General features: G+C 39.4%; 2 protein-coding genes across 2 annotated transcripts; one reads left to right on the top strand and one right to left on the bottom strand.

Moving 5' to 3' along the window:
* The first annotated feature begins 1554 nt into the window (after positions 1 to 1554).
* LOC108681170 (isatin hydrolase) lies at positions 1555 to 7181 on the top strand. Its single transcript, XM_018170173.2, is given in 7 exon segments — positions 1555 to 1772; positions 3144 to 3265; positions 3587 to 3728; positions 3900 to 3964; positions 4182 to 4255; positions 4258 to 4365; positions 4808 to 7181. Coding segments are annotated over 7 exon segments (816 nt in total). The 5' UTR covers positions 1555 to 1620; the 3' UTR covers positions 4961 to 7181.
* Positions 3069 to 6841, bottom strand: LOC108681171 (transcription initiation factor TFIID subunit 13). The gene is made up of 4 exons (XM_018170175.2): positions 6672 to 6841; positions 6231 to 6416; positions 5656 to 5872; positions 3069 to 4990 (listed from the first exon to the last, which is right to left on the bottom strand). Exons 1-3 carry the CDS (start codon positions 6699 to 6701, stop codon positions 5696 to 5698), a joined length of 393 nt encoding a protein of 130 aa, XP_018025664.1. The 5' UTR covers positions 6702 to 6841; the 3' UTR covers positions 3069 to 4990; positions 5656 to 5695.
* Positions 7182 to 20082: the final 12901 nt, after the last annotated feature.

Below are 20082 nucleotides of genomic sequence, written 5' to 3'. Positions count from 1 at the left end.
ATGTGCATTCAAAATTGATAATAATAATGCTTTCGGGAATTTTTCAATTATTTTTGACTGGATGCGAGTTTTTGCGCTAATTGCTTCACCAGTCTTAGTCTCACAAAAAGACGCATTGAGTATTGAGAATCAAAAGACGCATTGAGTATTTAAATATTTAACTTGATAATGAATGTAGATACACTCGAAAGGTTGTAAACCGTATTAAAAATATCTTTATGCATAAACCGGATTTTTGATCTACCAACGCCAATGAAAAATATTATTCGACTCATTGAAAAACCAAGAAGAAAGTTATCAATGAAGCTTATTCTCTGGTGTTCAGTCAAACTTGTTAATTTATTAATTCTGCATATTGGAACACTTGAGTATATACTTCCTTAAAAAATTTCCGCCATCACTATAGGGTTGAAAAAACAGATTAAAAATGTCATGAATTAGCTTCGAGAGGAATTGATTGAACTTGAACTCTTTAATCATGCGATAATAAAATTCAATAATGTTAAATCTAATTACTGATTCATCTCATCAGTATCTTTGCTTAGCCTAATGATTTATGGGGAAGTAATGCTGAGTTGTGTCTTAAGATCAATGATTATCTATCATGAGATTCTCAGCGCACAACATAGCAATCAGGAGGCGACTTGAACATCATGACATATAATTGAGTAGGCCTATCTATTAAACGGCAACACTCATGTATTTACGGTGCCAGGGTTCAAACTAACACACAAAATCTTATACACATACAAAATATGTACATAAGATAATGAGCCTTGTAATCCCATCAATCCATCATTGTGCACGAGGTATTTGTTATAGCCCAGGCTTTTGAACTGTCAAAAAGAGGTCACTGGAAAAAGATCATCAGGCTTCGTCAATAGCTTGCTATATTATTTTCCTCTTTTTCTAGATTTATTATAAATGAGACCATAGAATGTTGCAAGAAAATTGTTCCTATAGTGCAAAGTTGTGTACTAAAAAGCGGATACATGATGTTTAAAAAAATATGATCAGTGTGGGTAATAACGACAATTATAATGTTGTTAGGCAGTTGCTAGTCCATTTTGTAAATGCCTCAAAGGATAAACATTTGCTTACACGATCAATAAGATGCCCAGAGGGAAAATTTTTTATTTAAACAAATTATTGGGAAATAAATCCTATGATTCTTGAAATATTTGAAAAAACTATCTCTTAGCTAGGAATCAATCGACAGCCTTCTTGTAATTGGACATAGAAAATGGCAATAATATCTGACGGTAATATCAATATTAAAATATTTAAGCTCGTAAAACAAAATGTTTGATATCTAAACAAAAAATTTGTTCCTGTAAATGTACGGGGAGCGCAGCCCTACACCACAAATTTAGCTTACATCTTATTATTATTACATCTATTATTTAATATACATCTCACAAATTTAGCTTACATCTTAGCTTATATCTTATTCAATGTACGAGTAGTTTGTCCTTGGCAGACCCCCTGCTACGGTGGCACTAGCTTCAGGTTTATAATCTCTTGCGTCGCACGTTAGAGCAGCAGTCTAGTGCAGCCTATCAAACTTCACGGGTAGTTTTCCAGAACCGGGAGATACTGCAGTGGTTGGACCTCATTACGATGCTGGTTTTATTATACATATTCTTTGGATTAACGTCAGCCAGACTGTTAGATTTGAGCCACAGTGTGGGTGAAGACAGCAGGATTTGGCTCGGTTACAATGGTTTCAACAGGACTGCATTTTTTTACGGGACGCAGGATGCAGGGTTCTGGTGAGCATTTTTTTTAATACAATCCAAAACCCAATGCAATTAGAAAATTGGTCTGTAAGGAATAAACCATGTCACTCTTGCAGGGGCTATCAGAAGCTACAGCAGGGTGATTCATTGAAACTTCCTGTTTGAAAGCCCAATAAAAAAGAATTAGTAATGATATCCCAACAATTCAAATCTTATAGAAAAATATATTAACAGAATTTTTTGCATCATTTAGTTTTAAAGATGACGTCGGATAAATGACGGCCCCCATTGTCAATGAATTCAGTTAGTAAATTTTTGAAGTTTCGTTAAACCCGCTAGAGCACATTGACGGTATGTTGGCGTATGTTGTTCTTCAAATGAGGTAGGGTCCTTGGACAGTCATTGTAAACAATTGATTTAAGATAACTCCATAAAAAAAATCACACCTAGCCAAATCGGGAGATCGAGATAACAAACCCGACCTGAAGGGCGAATACTGAACCGAGCACGGACTGCTCGTTTAGTAGCGATACTGGAACGGCCATTAGAAAAAAGCGTCCAGTAATCGCACCAAAGTCAGTTTCTGTCCATTTGTTCAAGATAATAAACATTCGTATGAAGAGAGCTCGATCACGATCTCGTCTGCCATCTCAACCCTATAGCCGCAAGCCCTGGAATAAACTTAATGTTCCAACAAATTGAGAATCTGTTCGGTGCAACTACCAACGTATACCTATTCAAAAATAATCGAGTAAATTAATAATAAATTTGACTTTTTTTCACAGAGTAATCAATTTTACGATTTCGTAAAATGTATAATGTGCCTTATTCAACTTTTTCCTATTCTATCGAATCTAAGACATCATAGACAAGGTTGCTGAAGTGATTAAAGATCAGAGCAGATTGACTCTATCAGTGAGTTGCGAGTTCATTTCAAGCTTGATGTAAAATTTCTGGTCAATATTTGCAAATTGGAGGAGCTTAAAAAGAGCAAGATAGATGCAGTGAGTTGCAGGTTCAAAGCCCCACTAAGTCGTAAAAAATTTACGATGTCTAGAATCGCTGCTATGTAAAATTTGGCCAAATCACCACTGTTTCTACTTCTCTTAATTGTCTTCCGTTACGAATGCGCTTAAGTTCATCATACCGTAATAAGGTATATAATTTCACCATTAACAAATCGGTGACGGTATTTAACATGAATTACAAAGTAATTTTTTTCGGACAACCTAATTTAAAATTTCGAATTTCTTTTGTCTGCCTCATTGTTCAAGCATGAACTAAAATATCCGATCAGTACTTCAAACAGCAAATTTGCTTGTTCAAGTGAAAAAAAAAAAGGTCGACTGTAGTTAACCGACTTACTCCCTGCACCATTAATTGGTTTTATTATGGAAATTTCAGGTTGACGGCATACGATGTCGCCTTCCCGGAACACATTTCTACTCATTTGGACGCCCCAAGCCATTTCTACGAGCATGGTCTAACAGTGGACAATATCCCAATCGAGGATCTAGTGGGGCCAGGTTAGCCGCTGGCATATTTATCAATACAAGATATTATATCGTGAAGTTATACTACGTAAAACTGTCATAGCAAATCTAGGAGCATTAAAGGTTTAAGGTATTTCAGTTATCTCATGACGTTAAACTTAATGAATAATTCTGTTAAGGAATATTAAGATTTTATCCCGTAAAGAACGTGTTGGTGCGAACGCAGTCTTCTCATGATATGCTTTATTTTGAATAATCTTACGATAGTATAAATACAAGCAGAGCCTGTTAGCGAGCTACATATTTCAACTATATTGTGATAATTGTGATACAATAAATGATGTCTCTGTGCAGCGGTCGTGGTAGACATGAAGGCAAGAGCCAGTCTAAGTGACAACGCCGAACTGTCAACTGAAGACCTCAACAAGTGGCTGGAGAAGCACGGGTCTCTTCCTGACGGCGTTGTTGTTTTCATTCGAACAGGATGGGGGGAGAGGTGAGTTAAGAATAAGTTATTAACAATCGTTAAAAGCACCCATCAAACATGCCAATCGGATATACCTACTTTATACGAACTAAAAATTTCTCAAACTTGAAAAGATCATAAATCTGTAGAACATTGATAACACAAATCTATGCGTTAAATTTTCATTTAATTCTTTCCAAGGTACTTCAACCAAACTGCATACTTCGGCACCGATTCTAAAGATGTGACCAAGATGAAACATCCAGGTGACTCGTATTCACTGTCAATCTTTTTAAAAGTTTCGATTTTCCATTAACACACCCCCTCAAGTGTTTTTCTATCTACAGTCCGTTAATTTCTTCATATAAATGATCATTAAGCAATGCCAAATGGGGTTAAGAAAAATTAACGTTACGCGATCAAGAGGAATCTTATTCCTGCGGAGCCAAGTTCAGCCAGGTTATCAACTTCCGTCGTTCTCAGGTCTGAGCCGAGGGGCAGCCGAGATTCTCGCGAACTACAACGAAACGCACGGACGCCGCGTGCTGGGAGTTGGACTGGACTGGACACCCCGTCTCTTGATCCTGGCAACTCTACCACATTTCCCGCTCACCAAGTCCTCGCTGCGAAAAATATCTACCGAATTGAGCACGTGGCCAATCTACATGTAACTGCACGAATAACTTAATGAGAAATTCAATACAATAAGAAATTATACAAAATTTGAGAAATCCATGACTATAGAAAATAGTTGAATACTATTAAAGCAATTTTTCATGAGAAGGCTATGACTTAATCGATATTTTTATCTATTAATTTTTGTAAACAGCACACCTCGATGTAAATTTAACTATTGAACAGATCAGCTTTAAAAAAATGTCGAAAATAAACATGCACATTTGAAGCAAAAAATAGGTTGCGATAGCCGTCTACTATGAAATTTAGGATGTAAGATATAAAGCTCCCTGCCTCGTTAAGCTTATCCCATCCTTAACTAGTAATGTTATCTTGATTTTTTTTACAAATAGTATTACAAGATTAAGGCGTGAACGAAACAATGTAAGATTTTACATAATATTTCATAAAATTTAACATATCGATTTCATCAGCTGCTGCCTGACATTGGCGCAGAGGTGACAGTTTTGCCCATCAAGTTCACCGGCGGCAGCGGCGGACCTTGCAGGATTCTGGCCAAAATTTCGGACCAGGTAGCCTCTGGCAGGATCGAACATCCATCCACATCGAAGCCCGCCAAGATTTGAAAGAAAACGCCTGTCTCCATTATCTTCATTCTAATCGAAAATTTGAGAATAGGGAGAATCTCGAGACCTTTCCAAATTTTAAGGGATTATGAATGCAGGATGTAAAAAAAAAAATAAACAGAAATCAAAGTTATAAACTAAAAAAAATTTGGCTTGCAATGCAACTTGTATAATTAGTGTTTTACTTACAATTTTCACTGTAGTAAAAGAAAGTTATGAAAACTAAAGGTTATTTTAGAAATTTTTATTCATAATATTCTAATCATCGCATACGATATTTTGAAGCTATTTCATCTAGTTTCTATGGTAACTCACACAGTCACCCGAAAATAAGCTTAAATGGCTCTAATATGTAATATCTAAGTAATACCTACGTAATTCTGCTTCAGCACATATATTGTAAACTGATAGATAATAAATTAAAAATCACAGAGTAGTAGGCAGAGAGTAGCATTATCAAGATCAGATTCTCATAATTGTACAGTTCATACATAACAGCACCTTCAACTTGAAACTGCAGTCAAATAAAGAAATAATGAAGACCAAACAATCGAGGTGTGGATACAATTCCAGACAAAAAAGTGTTATCAGCATTTATACAATATTGTACTAATGTTATGTTAAAATATTTCATGAAAATCTTTGGACAACTTAGTGCCTGAAAATTTGTTGCTTAATCATAATTTTGTCCTCACACTGTGCGAAGTGACTTCAGAACTACTAAGGGGCTTCATGCTAGGATGAACCAGCATATTTGACTTCATCGAAGGCTTTACGGGCTTTCTTGAGTTCTTCATTCATATTCAGCAGCTCATGCACTCTGGCAGCTTTTCTCTTATCTTTTCTGACAAGGTAGAGCACATCCTCCACCTGCACGCGCCCTGAACGACCAACTTCCATTGCTTGCTGCGTCTGAAAGGAAAAATTCATCAAGTCACATTTCAACTCAAATCAAGGCCCATCAAATGAATGAGACTTATCAATTTCAACCCAGATGTTTGATGAATTTCAGTGATTTCAGCCAACAGACAAAATTTTGGAATCATTGCACTTACTATTGCAAATCTTGGTGGTCATTTGTCAACTTTTGGCAAGATTCCAGATCTTACAGTAGCCATTAACAAACAAAATATAGCCAGTCAAAGGTGGTCAGCTTCAAAGCTGACCAGCCATCACAGTGACAAATTATTCATTATTAGAAAAAAGTTCTATCTAAAATGCTTTACAATGATGATACAATATGAGAGGCATTAATATTATGCAAACTCACCATTTGAGTAATGAATTCTACAACAATGTCTTCCAGCATGTCAACACTCTCAGTGTAAGGATTCTGGTCATCACCAAAGCCATACATCATACATCGGAGCTCCTTGGAGAACAGTCTTTTCCTCACACCTGAACTTGGTCCAGCACTTTCTGAGGCAGCCACGTCAGGAGTCTCATCATCTTCAAACTGAAAAATAAATGCAAGGTGAACCATGAATTTTGCCTGCAAAATTTTTAAACAATCATGATGAAATTAAAACAGCATAATTATGGCCACTATCCTGGTAAATAGTCCAATTCAACATTTCAACTCTCTGTCCACAGAATAATTCAAAGTTAAAGACAAAATATACAGTTGAAAGCAATTATACATTAAAAATAAATATTTTTAATTATTGACAACTAAATGCAATTATTTTCAGCACTTATATCCATAACTAACCTGGTCAAAACTTTCATCAGCAGTTGCCATGTTTCAATCTTTTTCAACTATTAATTTCACTATTATTCAATCTTTTTCAACTATTAATTAGTAAAAAGACAGAAACTAAGGTTAAAAGCATGAACTAAACTAATCAGAGACAGTAGAACCTAATTTTAAATATGTTACCACATTAGCAATAGCATATAAATTCAATATAGAAATTTTAATTGATTTTAACAAATATGTTGCAGAATGCACTATTTGCTTGGCATCTTCAGATCAATTAGCCTAATTGGCATCATCAAACTAAGTTGTGCCATACTGCAAGACTAGGTTTACTACCTACTCAACGCCAACGGGTTGAACACAACATACCTAGGATTAGGTTGATGACACTTATTGCCTTGAAGACACTGAAGTAAAATTGAGTCCAGGGTTGGCATTGATTAGGACTGATTATTTGAATCATGTGATTAGGCTAAATCATTTTTTTTTTTTATAAAAATCATGATTTTTTTTATTTCTTTAATTTTTCTGATTTTTTATATATTTAAATATATTGAGTAATGAGTGACAGTCTTTAATTTATTTTGAGGCATAGTGGCAAAGCAGAGAGTTTTTTAGACTCTCCGTCAAGTTCATTTTTGTGTCCTATAAGTAGACCAGTAATAGTAAAGTATCATGGATACCAGCATAATAAGCATTATCATACTTAAGAAATTAGTTTAAATCTTAAGTTATTGAGGAAATTAAAATTGAACTGATTCCAAAAAAGCTCTGGTTTGCCACTATGTTTTGAGGTACATATTGTCATTCATGGTTTAATATAAATGTAGTTAATGTACCTACTATGACAAATTGGAATATAAACTTGTTGCCTATACTAGTGTGTAATAGGTTCAAATGAATTGTGTGTTTTTGATACAGAGGCATCAAGTGTTGCAATACATTGCACATAGCTAGCAGCTTAGCTAATTCTTATAATAAGGCTATAAGTAGTCTTTTAAATATTTCGTAGTTAGCTACGTAGGATTTAGAAAACGCGACTTCTTATTAGCCTACCTACTTTCATAATAAAAGTTTCTGAAACAAAACAGGGTAAAATTATAAACTACTATTGCACATATGATAATTAAGCTGAATAAATTATTTTATTTTGACTATAAACACATAAAGACGTAAAATCACGTAAATAAGAGTCGTCAGTAAAACATATACTATCAATTTTCCCTCGACCCGGTAAATCGAGAGCCAGCATCGAACTGAATCCTATCGGTAAATTAAAATAGACTATGATTCTGCTGCGCACGATACACACGCACCAGGCGGACAGTATTTTAAAGGAACCTAATATTTAACATAGTCTTTAGTGGACCATCATGATTCCTGCCTTCCGGAACGTAGCCTTCAACACTTCAAGCCGTCCGTATCTAGGCCGTGGGTCGAATCAGCTGTCGGTCGAACGGCCACTTGTCGAAGGACGATAAATTTTGAAACAGAACTATGCTATCTGAAACCTAACCTCGGATGCGGTGAACGTAAAATTACGTAATTTAACGATGCCCGGAAGTCATATTCGATCCGCGGCCTGGTGGTGCACGGCAGGTGGTGGTCAAGGCCAGAAGAGGACAAAGCCGAGTGGTGCACGGCTGATTGGTGTAGGTCCGGAGAGATCCAAGGCGTTCGATTTAGGGCTTATTGGTGCACAAAATTGGTGGTGCACGGCTGCGCTCCCCGCGCAGGGGTCTATACGCGTAGAGGGGGCAAGGTTAGAGGTGAACGAAGGTAGGGAGGGTGGACGAAATCGCCGACGCCTCCACGTAACTGCCCAACAAGTTGAGGAGCTGAGAGTCGTCTTGTAGGAAGGGCAAGCGAAGAGATGATGAGTGAACTTAGTAAGGTTTCTGCACTCTAGGCATCTGGCAGTCGGTGTTCGCCCCCACACACATGTACTTGAAAGACCCCAGCAATCTGCGGTGGCCCGACCGACCGACCGAGCGTGTATGTAGGGGTTGGGAGGGTTACAGGACTACCTACTATGTAAGCAATCGCAGGTGATGCAACGATCTCGAACCGTGCAGTGCTATTGTCTTCTTCTTACTCTATCGCTTTGCCTCTTCATGGGAGGCGGCTGGCAGGATTCCAGTCTCCAGATATATGACGTGGTGGTCAGGATTGTCCAGGTGATTGCAAGCAGGATTGATGGATGTCCAGTGAAAAAGCGTGACTGAAGACTTTCCCGGCGCCAGAGCCACCTTCTTGCCGGCGGTCTAAGATGAGCTCTGCTAGGCCTTCCTCCGCTGCGTCCAGCCTCGAGGAGGAGATGAAGATGGCGATGACGTCGGCCTATAAGGCGATGTTAGGGGCCGGGCTTGGGCAATCGGGACTCTGCCTTAGGCTGGGTCTTATCTGCCTATCTTATTTTTCAAGGTTTTTTTCTGATAATTTTCAGTAAAATGTATCCTCTCTCCGCCGGTAAGTCACTTGTTTGTGTGTTCTGGCGAATTATAAGTTTCGCAATTAACCACAATGTTTGCAATTTATTATTTTTTGCTGGCATCGTCCTTGTTATCTATGAATGTGCTAGGTTCTTTAGTTTGCATGTAATGATTGATTTTTTTATTCAGGTGTATTTTAGTTTAACTTGATGCTGAGCTTAGAGTGAGCTGTGAGGATCGATTGGTGTGCTCATGGTTAATGGACACTGCAACTGGAGGTAAATAATTGGAAATCTAATCTCCAAATAAGCAAAAATCTGTCGAAAATTGAGGCTTTATTGAGTATACTGTTTTTATGCATTCCGTTTATTTGTAAATCTCATTTCTTTGGTCCAGTTCGTTACATGTATTCCAAGATGTTTCATATACATTATTGTTTAGCATCGTATCCCAAATACACATGTTTTAACTCTACATATTTTTTCGGGCTGCTCCTAAATTGTGTCACGCGAGAGCTTTTCATTTAAGACTTTTTATAGATCGGTATGCACTTTTGCCTTCATGTGGATCATCATGATAAGTATAGTAGTATAGTATAGTATCTTCGGCATTAAATAAATAGGCCTGGATAGGCCTGTCGCCGATTCTTGTACTTTTCTTGACTAGACTGGCCTTACGGACGGTAGATTTAAAATCGCTTCTAGATATCAGTTGTTCCGTAGGGTACGAGGCATTTTATGCAATACCGTCCCTTGTCTTACACTTCGAACTAGCATACAAGAAGAAGGCTTTCGGGTTCTTTTTCGAGTTTTTGGCAACGTCTTTTTCAAAATTTTTGACTGCGGTGCTACAAGCTTTTTTAGCTTGATTTCGAGCTCTAGCATACAGGTTATACTCAACATCGCTACGAGTTTGTAAATAACGCTTGTAGGCTTCCTTCTTTGCTTTTAGCTTTGCTTTAACCGTATTGTTCATCCACTGTGTTTTTCTGACTCCACCGAGCTTTATCTTAGGTATACACGCATCAACTGCAGACATAACCGTGTTCTTGATGAATGACCAAGACTCCGCCACATTCATGTTCATGATACAGTCCGAAATGTTCGCTACACTCACTGATTCACGAAGTTTAACATAGTCGCCTTTCGCAAAGTTGAAACGTTCACGCTTCCGAGGCGTCTTTTCTGTATAGCACTTAATACTGAAAAACAATGACTGGTGGTGACTTTTGCCCAACGGAGCCTCGTGGCGAAGCTCTTCTACCATTGATTCTTCACTAGTAAACACTAGGTCTAGAGTAAGGCAACAAGGCCAGTATGTGCTGAGTCGGCTCTCAGTTCACACTTTGAGCTAAAAAGCGTGTCACTATATGGGCGATATGACACATTAATTTAATTGAGAGCGGGATAGTGCACGGTTTGGCTTACACAAAAAATTTGGGAACCACTGCTGTAGGCAAAACGCGTGTTTTACCGATTTTTATTTTGGAAAAGAAGATTGATTGAGATGAGCCTAGCGGTTAAAGTTCAGAGTACCAGATTGGAGCAGAGAGGTGCGGGTTCGATCAGTTACTAACTGATCGACTAACTTTGTGCACCAGTTTATGGTCAGAATCGGCAATGAAGCGGGCGGTCAAGCAAAGAAAATTTGAAGCAGTAAGTTGCGAGTTCAATCCCGCAACATGCTGTGGATGTTCTGCAATGTTAAGAATCGGCGACAGGCCTAAGGCCCAATAAATGCTGAAACCGCTATATTATTATTATTTTAATCCTTTTGAGTGTGGAAAGTTTGTGTGTTTCTCATTGCGCAGAGAGATTTTCCCTGATTCGCGTTAACCGTAGAGATTTTCTGACTATTATGGTCTGCTTCGTACTGATTCAAAAACATAGTTATCACAACTTGCCCTAACGTTGTCATCCTTTGTGTAGTATCGACTGTTTACGTAAGCCACGTCTCGGACAAAAACGCGGCCTCTCGCACGGCCGGTCTCGCGGCCGGACTCCAAATTCAGTGAGCGTAGAATATCTCGCAAAATACTGAACGTAGCTCTATGAAACTTGGTACACATAATCATTAGAGCCTAACGGTGATGTTTAGCTCGTGACAATTTTTCAAATTTCGCCTTCATTCGTGAGTTATATGAATATACGTGCTGAAAATTGCAGTGAGCGTGGCATTTCTTCTACTATAGTACTGTACAGATTTGAATGAAATTTTGAATATAAATTTCTCAATACCCGACGGTGATGTTTGAGACGTTCGAAAGCCTTGAAGTAATAAGTTAAATTTTTATTACTCGGCATCTTCACTTGATATAGGGTTCTACAAAAATTTTAGTAAATGATTGTTTAAACCAAATCAATAATCGCGAAATAAATCAAATTTCCTGGAATAATGATAAATTTTCTAATACGGTGCAATCAACGATAGCTAAACAGTAAACATAAAACATTAGCGTCTGCTGCATTCCAGTACATTCACAGAGAAGTGGTTTTCATGACATAACTTCTAAAGACGGTCACAGAATTGGTATTGACTTTATCTGTCCCAAACGTAAATTTGTCTATGTATTGGTGGAACAACTTTAGAATGATATTGAAACAACAAAAAGCTACTGCGTGCCAAATGCACTGTTGAGTTTTTCCATCAATCCGCATCTTCGTAGACTAATTCAATTTGCTTTGCACCAGTGAGCGTTCAAGCTCGCCAAAGGCGGATGACGGATGTCGACTCAGCGTAGCGTACGTACCGTCAAACGGGGTAATAAGGGACGATTTAGAGCGTTTTTCGTAACGTCTTACCATCTATACCATGCAACATTTTTATAAACAACTTTGGGCTCATTGTAAAGCTCTTTGCGAGGGCTATCGCATGGGATTAAAAAAAAATTCTATTCGTAAGGTGCCAGACGTAAAATAAAAGCGTCCCGGAATTCGAATTACCCCTGCCCTGGGCCAGGTGGGCCCTGCCGCCCTGGGAAGTGCAAACGGGGTATTCAAGGACACTTGAATTAAAGCTTAAATTTAAAACGTTTGAAGCATGCAGAGTGTACGCAATACTCATCCATTACTACAGTACTCTGAAGTCTGAAGTCCTCCTCTACCTTTTTAGTTGACCGTTTCCAATCATCCCAAATCCCAATGGCCAATGCAAGCCTCATACCTAGCCCCTAGGTATGCTATGTAGGCTACTATCTGCAGGACTGCAGCTGTAAAGCATTTCTTCTGAATCTGTAGGCTCACAGGACGGCTTGCAATTTCAGCCCATTTTAATTGTTACAAGGGAATTCACTGTAAGAAAAAAAAAACGTGAAACCATACCTGAAACAGAAAGGAATATTTTAGTGATAGGGTAAACGCGGTATATTCCGACATCGTAGGTAATTCCGTCACCTCTCCAGCTTTTCCTTTATATTAAGCTTTGTTTTAGTTCCATGCGTTCATTGATGGTTGAAATGGTGACGTCATACATTAGCGTGTCGAAATACTGCAAAAAACACTAGGTCTTGGCCATCTAGTGGGAAAATATTGAGATCCAAAGAGAGACAATGCATGCCACGTGGTGAGATCATCGAAAAATGTGTCAAATTTGACAGTTGACATGGCTCTACCAAATAGTGAATAACTGTTTTTATAGGAAAAATATTATGGTTTGAGACTTTTAAATACGTCTGTGAATATATTAGGAATCCTTTAAGTATACTNTTTTGATTGTGATATTGACACTTGACAGAAGTGTCAACATTTGAACATCGAAGTTCTAACATCATGGCTTGGCCAATTTTACCGATGTCATTGTCATTTTTCACGTCATTGATATAAATCTGGAAGCAACGTAAGTAAGTAAGGAATTTCCCAGTTCAAATATTTATTTATTTACTTATATCAACTTCGAAACTGTACATATTTTAAAATTGAGTTGTTATGAGACCATAACTGAGAAAATGTTGCTCAATGGGTTAGTCCAGTCGTAAATGAGACTTTCGTTATTCCCTTCCTACCCCCCCACCCCGCTGAGCCGGACCGGGCGATGCTCTTGCAAACCCATAAGTACTCACAATAATTCCCTGCCACCATGTATTAGCCTATTAGGAATATTTTAAGTATACTTGTATTCGCTGATTTTAAGTCGTAAATAAATTAATAGATGATTAAGTTGAGATGATGGATTTCGACACATGAAAACTAATTCCGACACAACTTGAATTGGACACACACAGATTGTTCAAAGCTTTGTACAAAAATTGAAATTTGCTTAATTAAAAGCCTAATAGCTGTTAATTAAAACGTAATTAAGTAGTGTTCAATATTCGTTAGTGTTCTAATTCAAAGCCGTGTTGTATCCCAATACAGCTCACACAGCAAACGGAATTCGAACACGTGGATGTCTGCAATACGTATCAGTTAAATTTGAAGCGCTGCTGCAATACAACTCACCACGTGTCGGATGTTGCCACACAAAGTGACGGAATATAGGGATTTGGTAGGTTTTCATTCTAAAGGCTTTTTAATAAATATGGCAACATTTTGTGACGTTTCATCATTGCTGACGCGTAGTGAAGTGTTTTGAGAGTCATGTGAAGGCAACAGAACTTATGTAACGCATACGTTTTTTTTATAGTTTTTCATTTCTCGATGCGTCCTTAATGTGTCGGAATATACCGCGTTTACCCTAACTGATAACCTTTGATGTTGAGGATTGAGGTTAAGCCATCATATTTTTGGAGAAATAAATCATAGCTTAGGTAGGTTAATTAGCTACATGCATTCTAATTTCTATGTTGCTGGCTGCATAATTCTATTTCTATCTATGACAATGACATTCTAATTTCTATGCACAATTTTTGTCATTTTTGTGATGACAGATAACTGAGATAAGTGATGATGCATTAATTTTTCATTGGGTGAAATTTTTTTCCTTGAGCAAGGCAAATGTACCGTAAACAGAATTATGGAAAAACGGTAAAAGGGGATAGGCTAACTTAGACTACCGGGGTAACCTAGACCACTTTTAGTTTTTTAACAAAAACCCCCAAAACTCAAAAACTAGGGTAAACGCGGTATATTCCGACACATTAAGGACGCATCGAGAAATGAAAAACTATAAAAAAAACCGTAGGTATGCGACTATGCGTTACGTAAGTTCTGTTGCCTTCACACGACTCTCAAAACACTTCACTACGCGTCAGCAACGATGAAACGTCACAAAATGTTGCCATATTTATTAAAAAGCCTTTAGAATGGAAACCTACCAAATCCCTATATTCCGTCACTTTGTGTGGCAACATCCGACACGTGGTGAGTCGTATTGCGTCAGCGCTTCAAATTTAACTGATACGTATTGCCGACATCCACGTGTTCGAATTCCGTTTGCTGTGTGAGCTGTATTGGGATACAACACGGCTTTGAATTAGAACACTAACGAATATTGAACACTACTTAATTACGTTTTAATTAACAGCTATTAGGCTTTTAATTAAGCAAATTTCAATTTTTGTACAAAGCTTTGAACGATCTGTGTGTGTCCAATTCAAGTTGTGTCGGAATTAGTTTTCATGTGTCGAAATCCAACATCTCAACTTAATCATCTATTAATTTATTTACGACTTGAAATCAGCGAATACAAGTATACTTAAAGGATTCCTAATATATTCACAGACGTATTTAAAAGTCTCAAACCATAATATTCTTCCTATAAAAACAGTTATTCACTATTTGGTAGAGCCATGTCAACTGTCAAATTTGACACATTTTTCGATGATCTCACCACGTGGCATGCATTGTCTCTCTTTGGATCTCAATATTTTCCCACTAGATGGCCAAGACCTAGTGTTTTTGCAGTATTTCGACACGCAAATGTATGACGTCACCATTTCAACCATCAATGAATGCATGGAACTAAAACAAAGCTTAATATAAAGGAAAAGCTGGAGAGGTGACGGAATTACCTACGATGTCGGAATATACTGCGTTTACCCTATTTGACATAGAAAAATTTTGTCAATGGGCATTAAAGGCCTAATACTGAAACTGAGGCTACATAGCAGCCAGTCTGTAAAGTAGGACCTTTCAGCTCAAGATATTGGCATCTTTTCAAGCTCTCCATCAGCCACCTTGACCTTAAATCGGAGTCCATGGCCAATCATAAACTATGACTGGCTGTCATGACCAATCATAAACTATAGACTGCTGGATCAGCTCTGCTGTCACCGTGCGCATCTTCTGCTTGTTTGATTGCTTGTATCTGTCACAATGTGCATATAAAATTATACAATCACAATGTGCATATGTCTGGCGTGCCCCATCACAATGTGCATACGTCTGGCGTGCCCAATGCAGCAATGCTACTGCTCAAAAAACTTGTCTCCATTTCATAATGTATTGAAAGCAACCGATGCCTCAAATGCCCTCAATATGTTGCACTCTAGTGTATTAATGCGTTCTAGTGTATTCTAACCATCTAATGCATCTCATGAGTTCTAACGCAATGTATTATGTTCTAACACAATATATTGTGTTCTAATGGGATCTATTGTGTTCTAATGTGATCTATTGCGTTCTAACCCGATCTATTGCGTTCTAACGTGATCTATTGCATTCTAACTCAATCTATTGCATTCTAACATGATCTATTGCATTTTAACCCAATCTATTATGTTCTATTGCGGTCTATTGTGTTCTAACACAATCTATGTCATTCTAATGTGATCTATTGTGTTCTAACGCGATCTATTACATTCTAACGTGATCTATTTAGTTCTAATGCGATCAATTGCGATTTAGCAAGATCAATTGCATTCTAACAAGATCAATTGCGTTCTAACGCAATCTATTGCATTCTAACGTGATCTATTGCGTTCTAACGTGATCTATTGCGTTCTAACGCAATCTATTGCATTCTAATACAATCTATTGCGTTCTAATGCAATCTATTGCATTCTAACGCAATCTATTCCGTTCTAACACGATCTATTCCATTCTAACGCAATCTATTGCATTCCAACGTGATCTATTGCATTTTAAAGCAATTTAATGTAACCCAAGGCAATCTAATGTAGCCTCAAGCAACCAAATGTGACCTAATGCAATCTAATGCATTCTAATTCAAACTGACAATTTCTACTGCAATCTAAAGCATTCTAATGCAATCTTATGTTACCTAATGCAATCTAATGTAACCTAATGAAATCTATTGTACCCTAATTCAATTTAATGCATTATAGTGCATTCTAATGAATTGCAATGAAATCTAGTGCAATCAAATAGAATCTCAATGCATTCTTACACATTCTAATTCAATCTATTTAATTTTACTGAATTAGGTTGGCTTGAATTGGGCTGAAATGATTTGATTAGGGTTTAATTTGGTTGGGTTGAATTTAGTTGGGTGTGGTTGAATTGGATTGAATCAAGTTGTAACCTGTTGAATTGGTTTTGGTGGAATATGGTTTGGGTTGAGTTTAAATGAATTTTGGTTGAATTGAGTTAGGTGGGGTTGAATTTGGTTGGATTGAATTGGGTTGATTTGAATTAGGCTGGGTTGAATTGTTTTTGGTTGAATTTGATTGGGTTGAGTTGGGTTGGGTTTGGTTAGATTGGGTTGGGTTAAATTTGGTTAGAATGAATTCGGTTGGGTTGCATTGAGAAGGATTGGGTTAATTTGAATTGGGATCAATTGGGTAGGGTTGAATTGGTTAGGATTGAGTTGAATTGGCTTGGGTTGAATTGGTTAGGATTGCATTGGGTTGGGTTTGGCTGAATTGGATTGGGTTAGGTTGGGTTTGGTTGCATTGGTTTGGGTTCAGTCAGATTGGGTTGGGTTCAGTTAGATTTGATTGGGTTCAGTTAGATTAGGTTGTTTGAATTTGGTTGGGATGAATTGGGTGAGGTTGAATTGGGTTGGCTTGGTTCAGGTGACTAGATTAATGATGTAGTCTGCTTACTTAAAATGATTTATTGCAAGCTGCTGTGTTATCCATTGTCAGTACCGTGAGGCTCTCTCAACACAAGAACTCAAATATATGCACTTACAACCATCATAACTGCGCACTACATTGCAAAGTTCCAGTAGCTCTGAGCACGAATGCTTGGGTGCTCGAATATACACTCTCAGAGCAATCAGAACTGCATGCTACAGTGCGTAGTTCAGGTGGCTGTGAGCGCGTATGCTTGGGTGCTCAAATGTAGCTCTCACAGCCATCGGAACTGTGCGCTACAGAGAGTAGTAGCCCCCGATCTCTGCCGCGTCTACATCGTGGGGGTAGCCTGGCCTGCGTGTTGGCTGGATGCCCGGCTTGCCTGCACGCCAGGCCAAACGGCAGAGGCCCCTCCGCCCGGATCGCCACCAAACGGAGGCTCCTTTCTTCATTTTTTTTGACCAAGGATTGGGGAACCTCAGCCTCCCCTTCCCCCTACCAACTTCTTTGGCCGCCTATCTTTTCTGAGGCACACTATGCCCTTCTCTCCTCTCACCCTTTCTTCCTATTCGTCTTCCTCCTGACCTAGAGTATCCATCCCAACCCTGGCCCGGGCCCCTGCTCAGTCTGCTCCCTCCCAGTTACAAAGCAATGTTACTCGTTCTGGTGCTCCTCGTGCAATGCCTGGTGCCACAAGCGGTGCTCCGGCCTTTGCTCCATCCACCTATACTCTGCAGACTGGACCTGCCCTATGTGCAGACGGTCTGACCCCATCTCCCTTCCTCTGCTGATTCCCCAACCCCCCGGGCCACCCGCTCCTATGTCAACTTCAAAAAAGCTACTGGCCCGCCTACACGGCAGCCATTGAAGCGGCACTCAAGACGGTCCCTCCCCCCACCTTGTGTGGTGGAGAGTCAACCTTAAAGGAAGTCCTCACAACCGCTGCCAGACAGCATATCCCTCCTGGATTCAGGAAGGACTTCTCCCCATCAGTCAAACCTAGCACCCAGTTGCTCATGGAGCAACAGGATGACATTAGGGCAAGTAACCCAACCAACCCATGGCTCCCAGATCTCAACCTGGAAATAGGCCTCTATATACAGGCCCATACCAGGAACACATGGCAGACACATCTTGCGTCATGCAGCAGATGTACCAACCAATCCAAACATTGGAATCTCCTCCGCTCCCTAGCCGGAAAGAGGAACCGCCCTCCCCCCAATCAGTCAATCCAATTCGGTCGGATTTCCCTCTCCTCCCAATGCAAGATCTCCTCCGCCTTCTGCAAGCTTTTCACTTTGGTCGCTCCTCACTCTCAGAGCCCCTCCACCCGCTGCCTCATTGGTCGAATACGAGCCCACCATCCCCTCAACAGGGACTTCTCCCCTTTTACCCCAGATATGGTGAAGCTTGCCATCGCAGCCGCCAACAACTCATCCACTCAGGGTCCTGATGGCCTCATGAAGCTTCATCTAAAGCACCTCGGCCCGCCTGGCCTCCAGTTCCTCACCCTTATTTTCAACATCTCTGTCTCCACAGCCTCAATTCCATCCATTTGGAAAAATTCTAGAATTATTCCAATTCTCAAACCGGGCGAACCCGAAAACCAGGGCTCCTCATACCGCCCTATCTCCCTCCTCTGCCTGGCTGCCAAGTTTCTTGAGCGCCTGGTTCTACCATACATCTTGGGATCTCTCACCACTGTCCCCTCGCAACATGGTTTCAAGCCGGAACATTCCACTGTCACCGCCCTCCTTTTGCTTGCGCACCAGATTGCGACGGGTTTCAACTCCCGGCGTCCTCCAGCCAGCACAATCGCCGCTACTGTCGACCTCTCAAAGGCCTTCGACAGCGTTGACCACCTTCTCCTTCTGAGCATGATCGTGGCCTTGGACCTACATCATAACCTGGTCTGTTGGCTGTGCTGCTACCTTAGAAGCAGGCTGGCGTCCTGCCTCTATCTCAGAACGCAGTTGCCTTTCAGGGCTGTTCACTTCGGAGTGCCCCAGGGCTCGGTCATCTCACTGGCCGTCTTTAACCAGTTCATCTCCAATATCCCAGTTCCGACCCCCAGCATTGCCTCATATGCGGACGATCTGATAATTTTTGTGTCATCCCTGAGGCTCGATGCTGCTGAGGCTGAGCTTGCTGTGCTCCTTTGGAATGTATCGGATTAGTCGGCGGCCAAGAAACTGAGCGTGGCCCCTGTCAAATCCTCCGCCACGCTATTCACACCAGATACCCACCAATCTTGATCCCACCCTGCAGCCACTATCTGCAATGGCGTCATCCTCCTGGATAAAATCCTGGGCGTCACCTGCGATACCGTAAAATGGGGTAACTTAAGACTCCCGGGGTAACTTAGACCACTTTTAATTTTTTAACAAAAACCCCCAAAACTCAAAAACTATTTGACATAGAAAAATTTTGTCAATGCGCCTAATACTGAGGTTTTGTCAATACAAGGCCTAATACTGAGGCTACATAACACAATAGAAAGATTTAAAAAGTTTGCATGTATAATAGGTTAAAAAATTTAAAATGTTACCCATGAAAAAACGCTATTATATAAAGCCTGTCAGGGTACCCCCTCCAATTTTTTTGATTTTTGGTAAAATAACTCCAGGTTTTGATGCATTGTAGTAGAACTCTTCTAGTTACATATGCAAATGACAAATTTTAGGAAAGTGTCATAGTTTACAAATGGAGGGCGCCGCCCTCAAATGGGGGAACTTGTTAGCCCTGAACCTAATGTTAATACATAGACCGGCTTGGAAGTTAATATAAAATTACCATATATAACATATTTTATTTTTGACAACCTATTAATGTTTTTTCTTTATGTTTCAGACTCTACAGAGTCTTATATATGGTAATTTTAACTTAATTTCCAAGCCAGTCAATATTACCCCATCAGGGCTGCCATTAGATAGTCACATTTCCCCCATTGTGGGGCAGCACCCCCATTTGCAAACTATGACACTTTCCTCAAGTTTGTCATTCGCATATGCAACTAGAAGAGTTCTACTACAATGCACCAAAACCTGGAGTTATTTTACCAAAAAATATAATTGAA

This window comes from Hyalella azteca, unplaced genomic scaffold (assembly GCF_000764305.2).
Source record: "Hyalella azteca isolate HAZT.00-mixed unplaced genomic scaffold, Hazt_2.0.2 contig5366, whole genome shotgun sequence".
In the NCBI taxonomy this organism is placed as follows: Eukaryota; Metazoa; Arthropoda; class Malacostraca; order Amphipoda; family Hyalellidae; genus Hyalella; species Hyalella azteca.
This window is presented reverse-complemented; position numbering and strand designations above follow the sequence as displayed.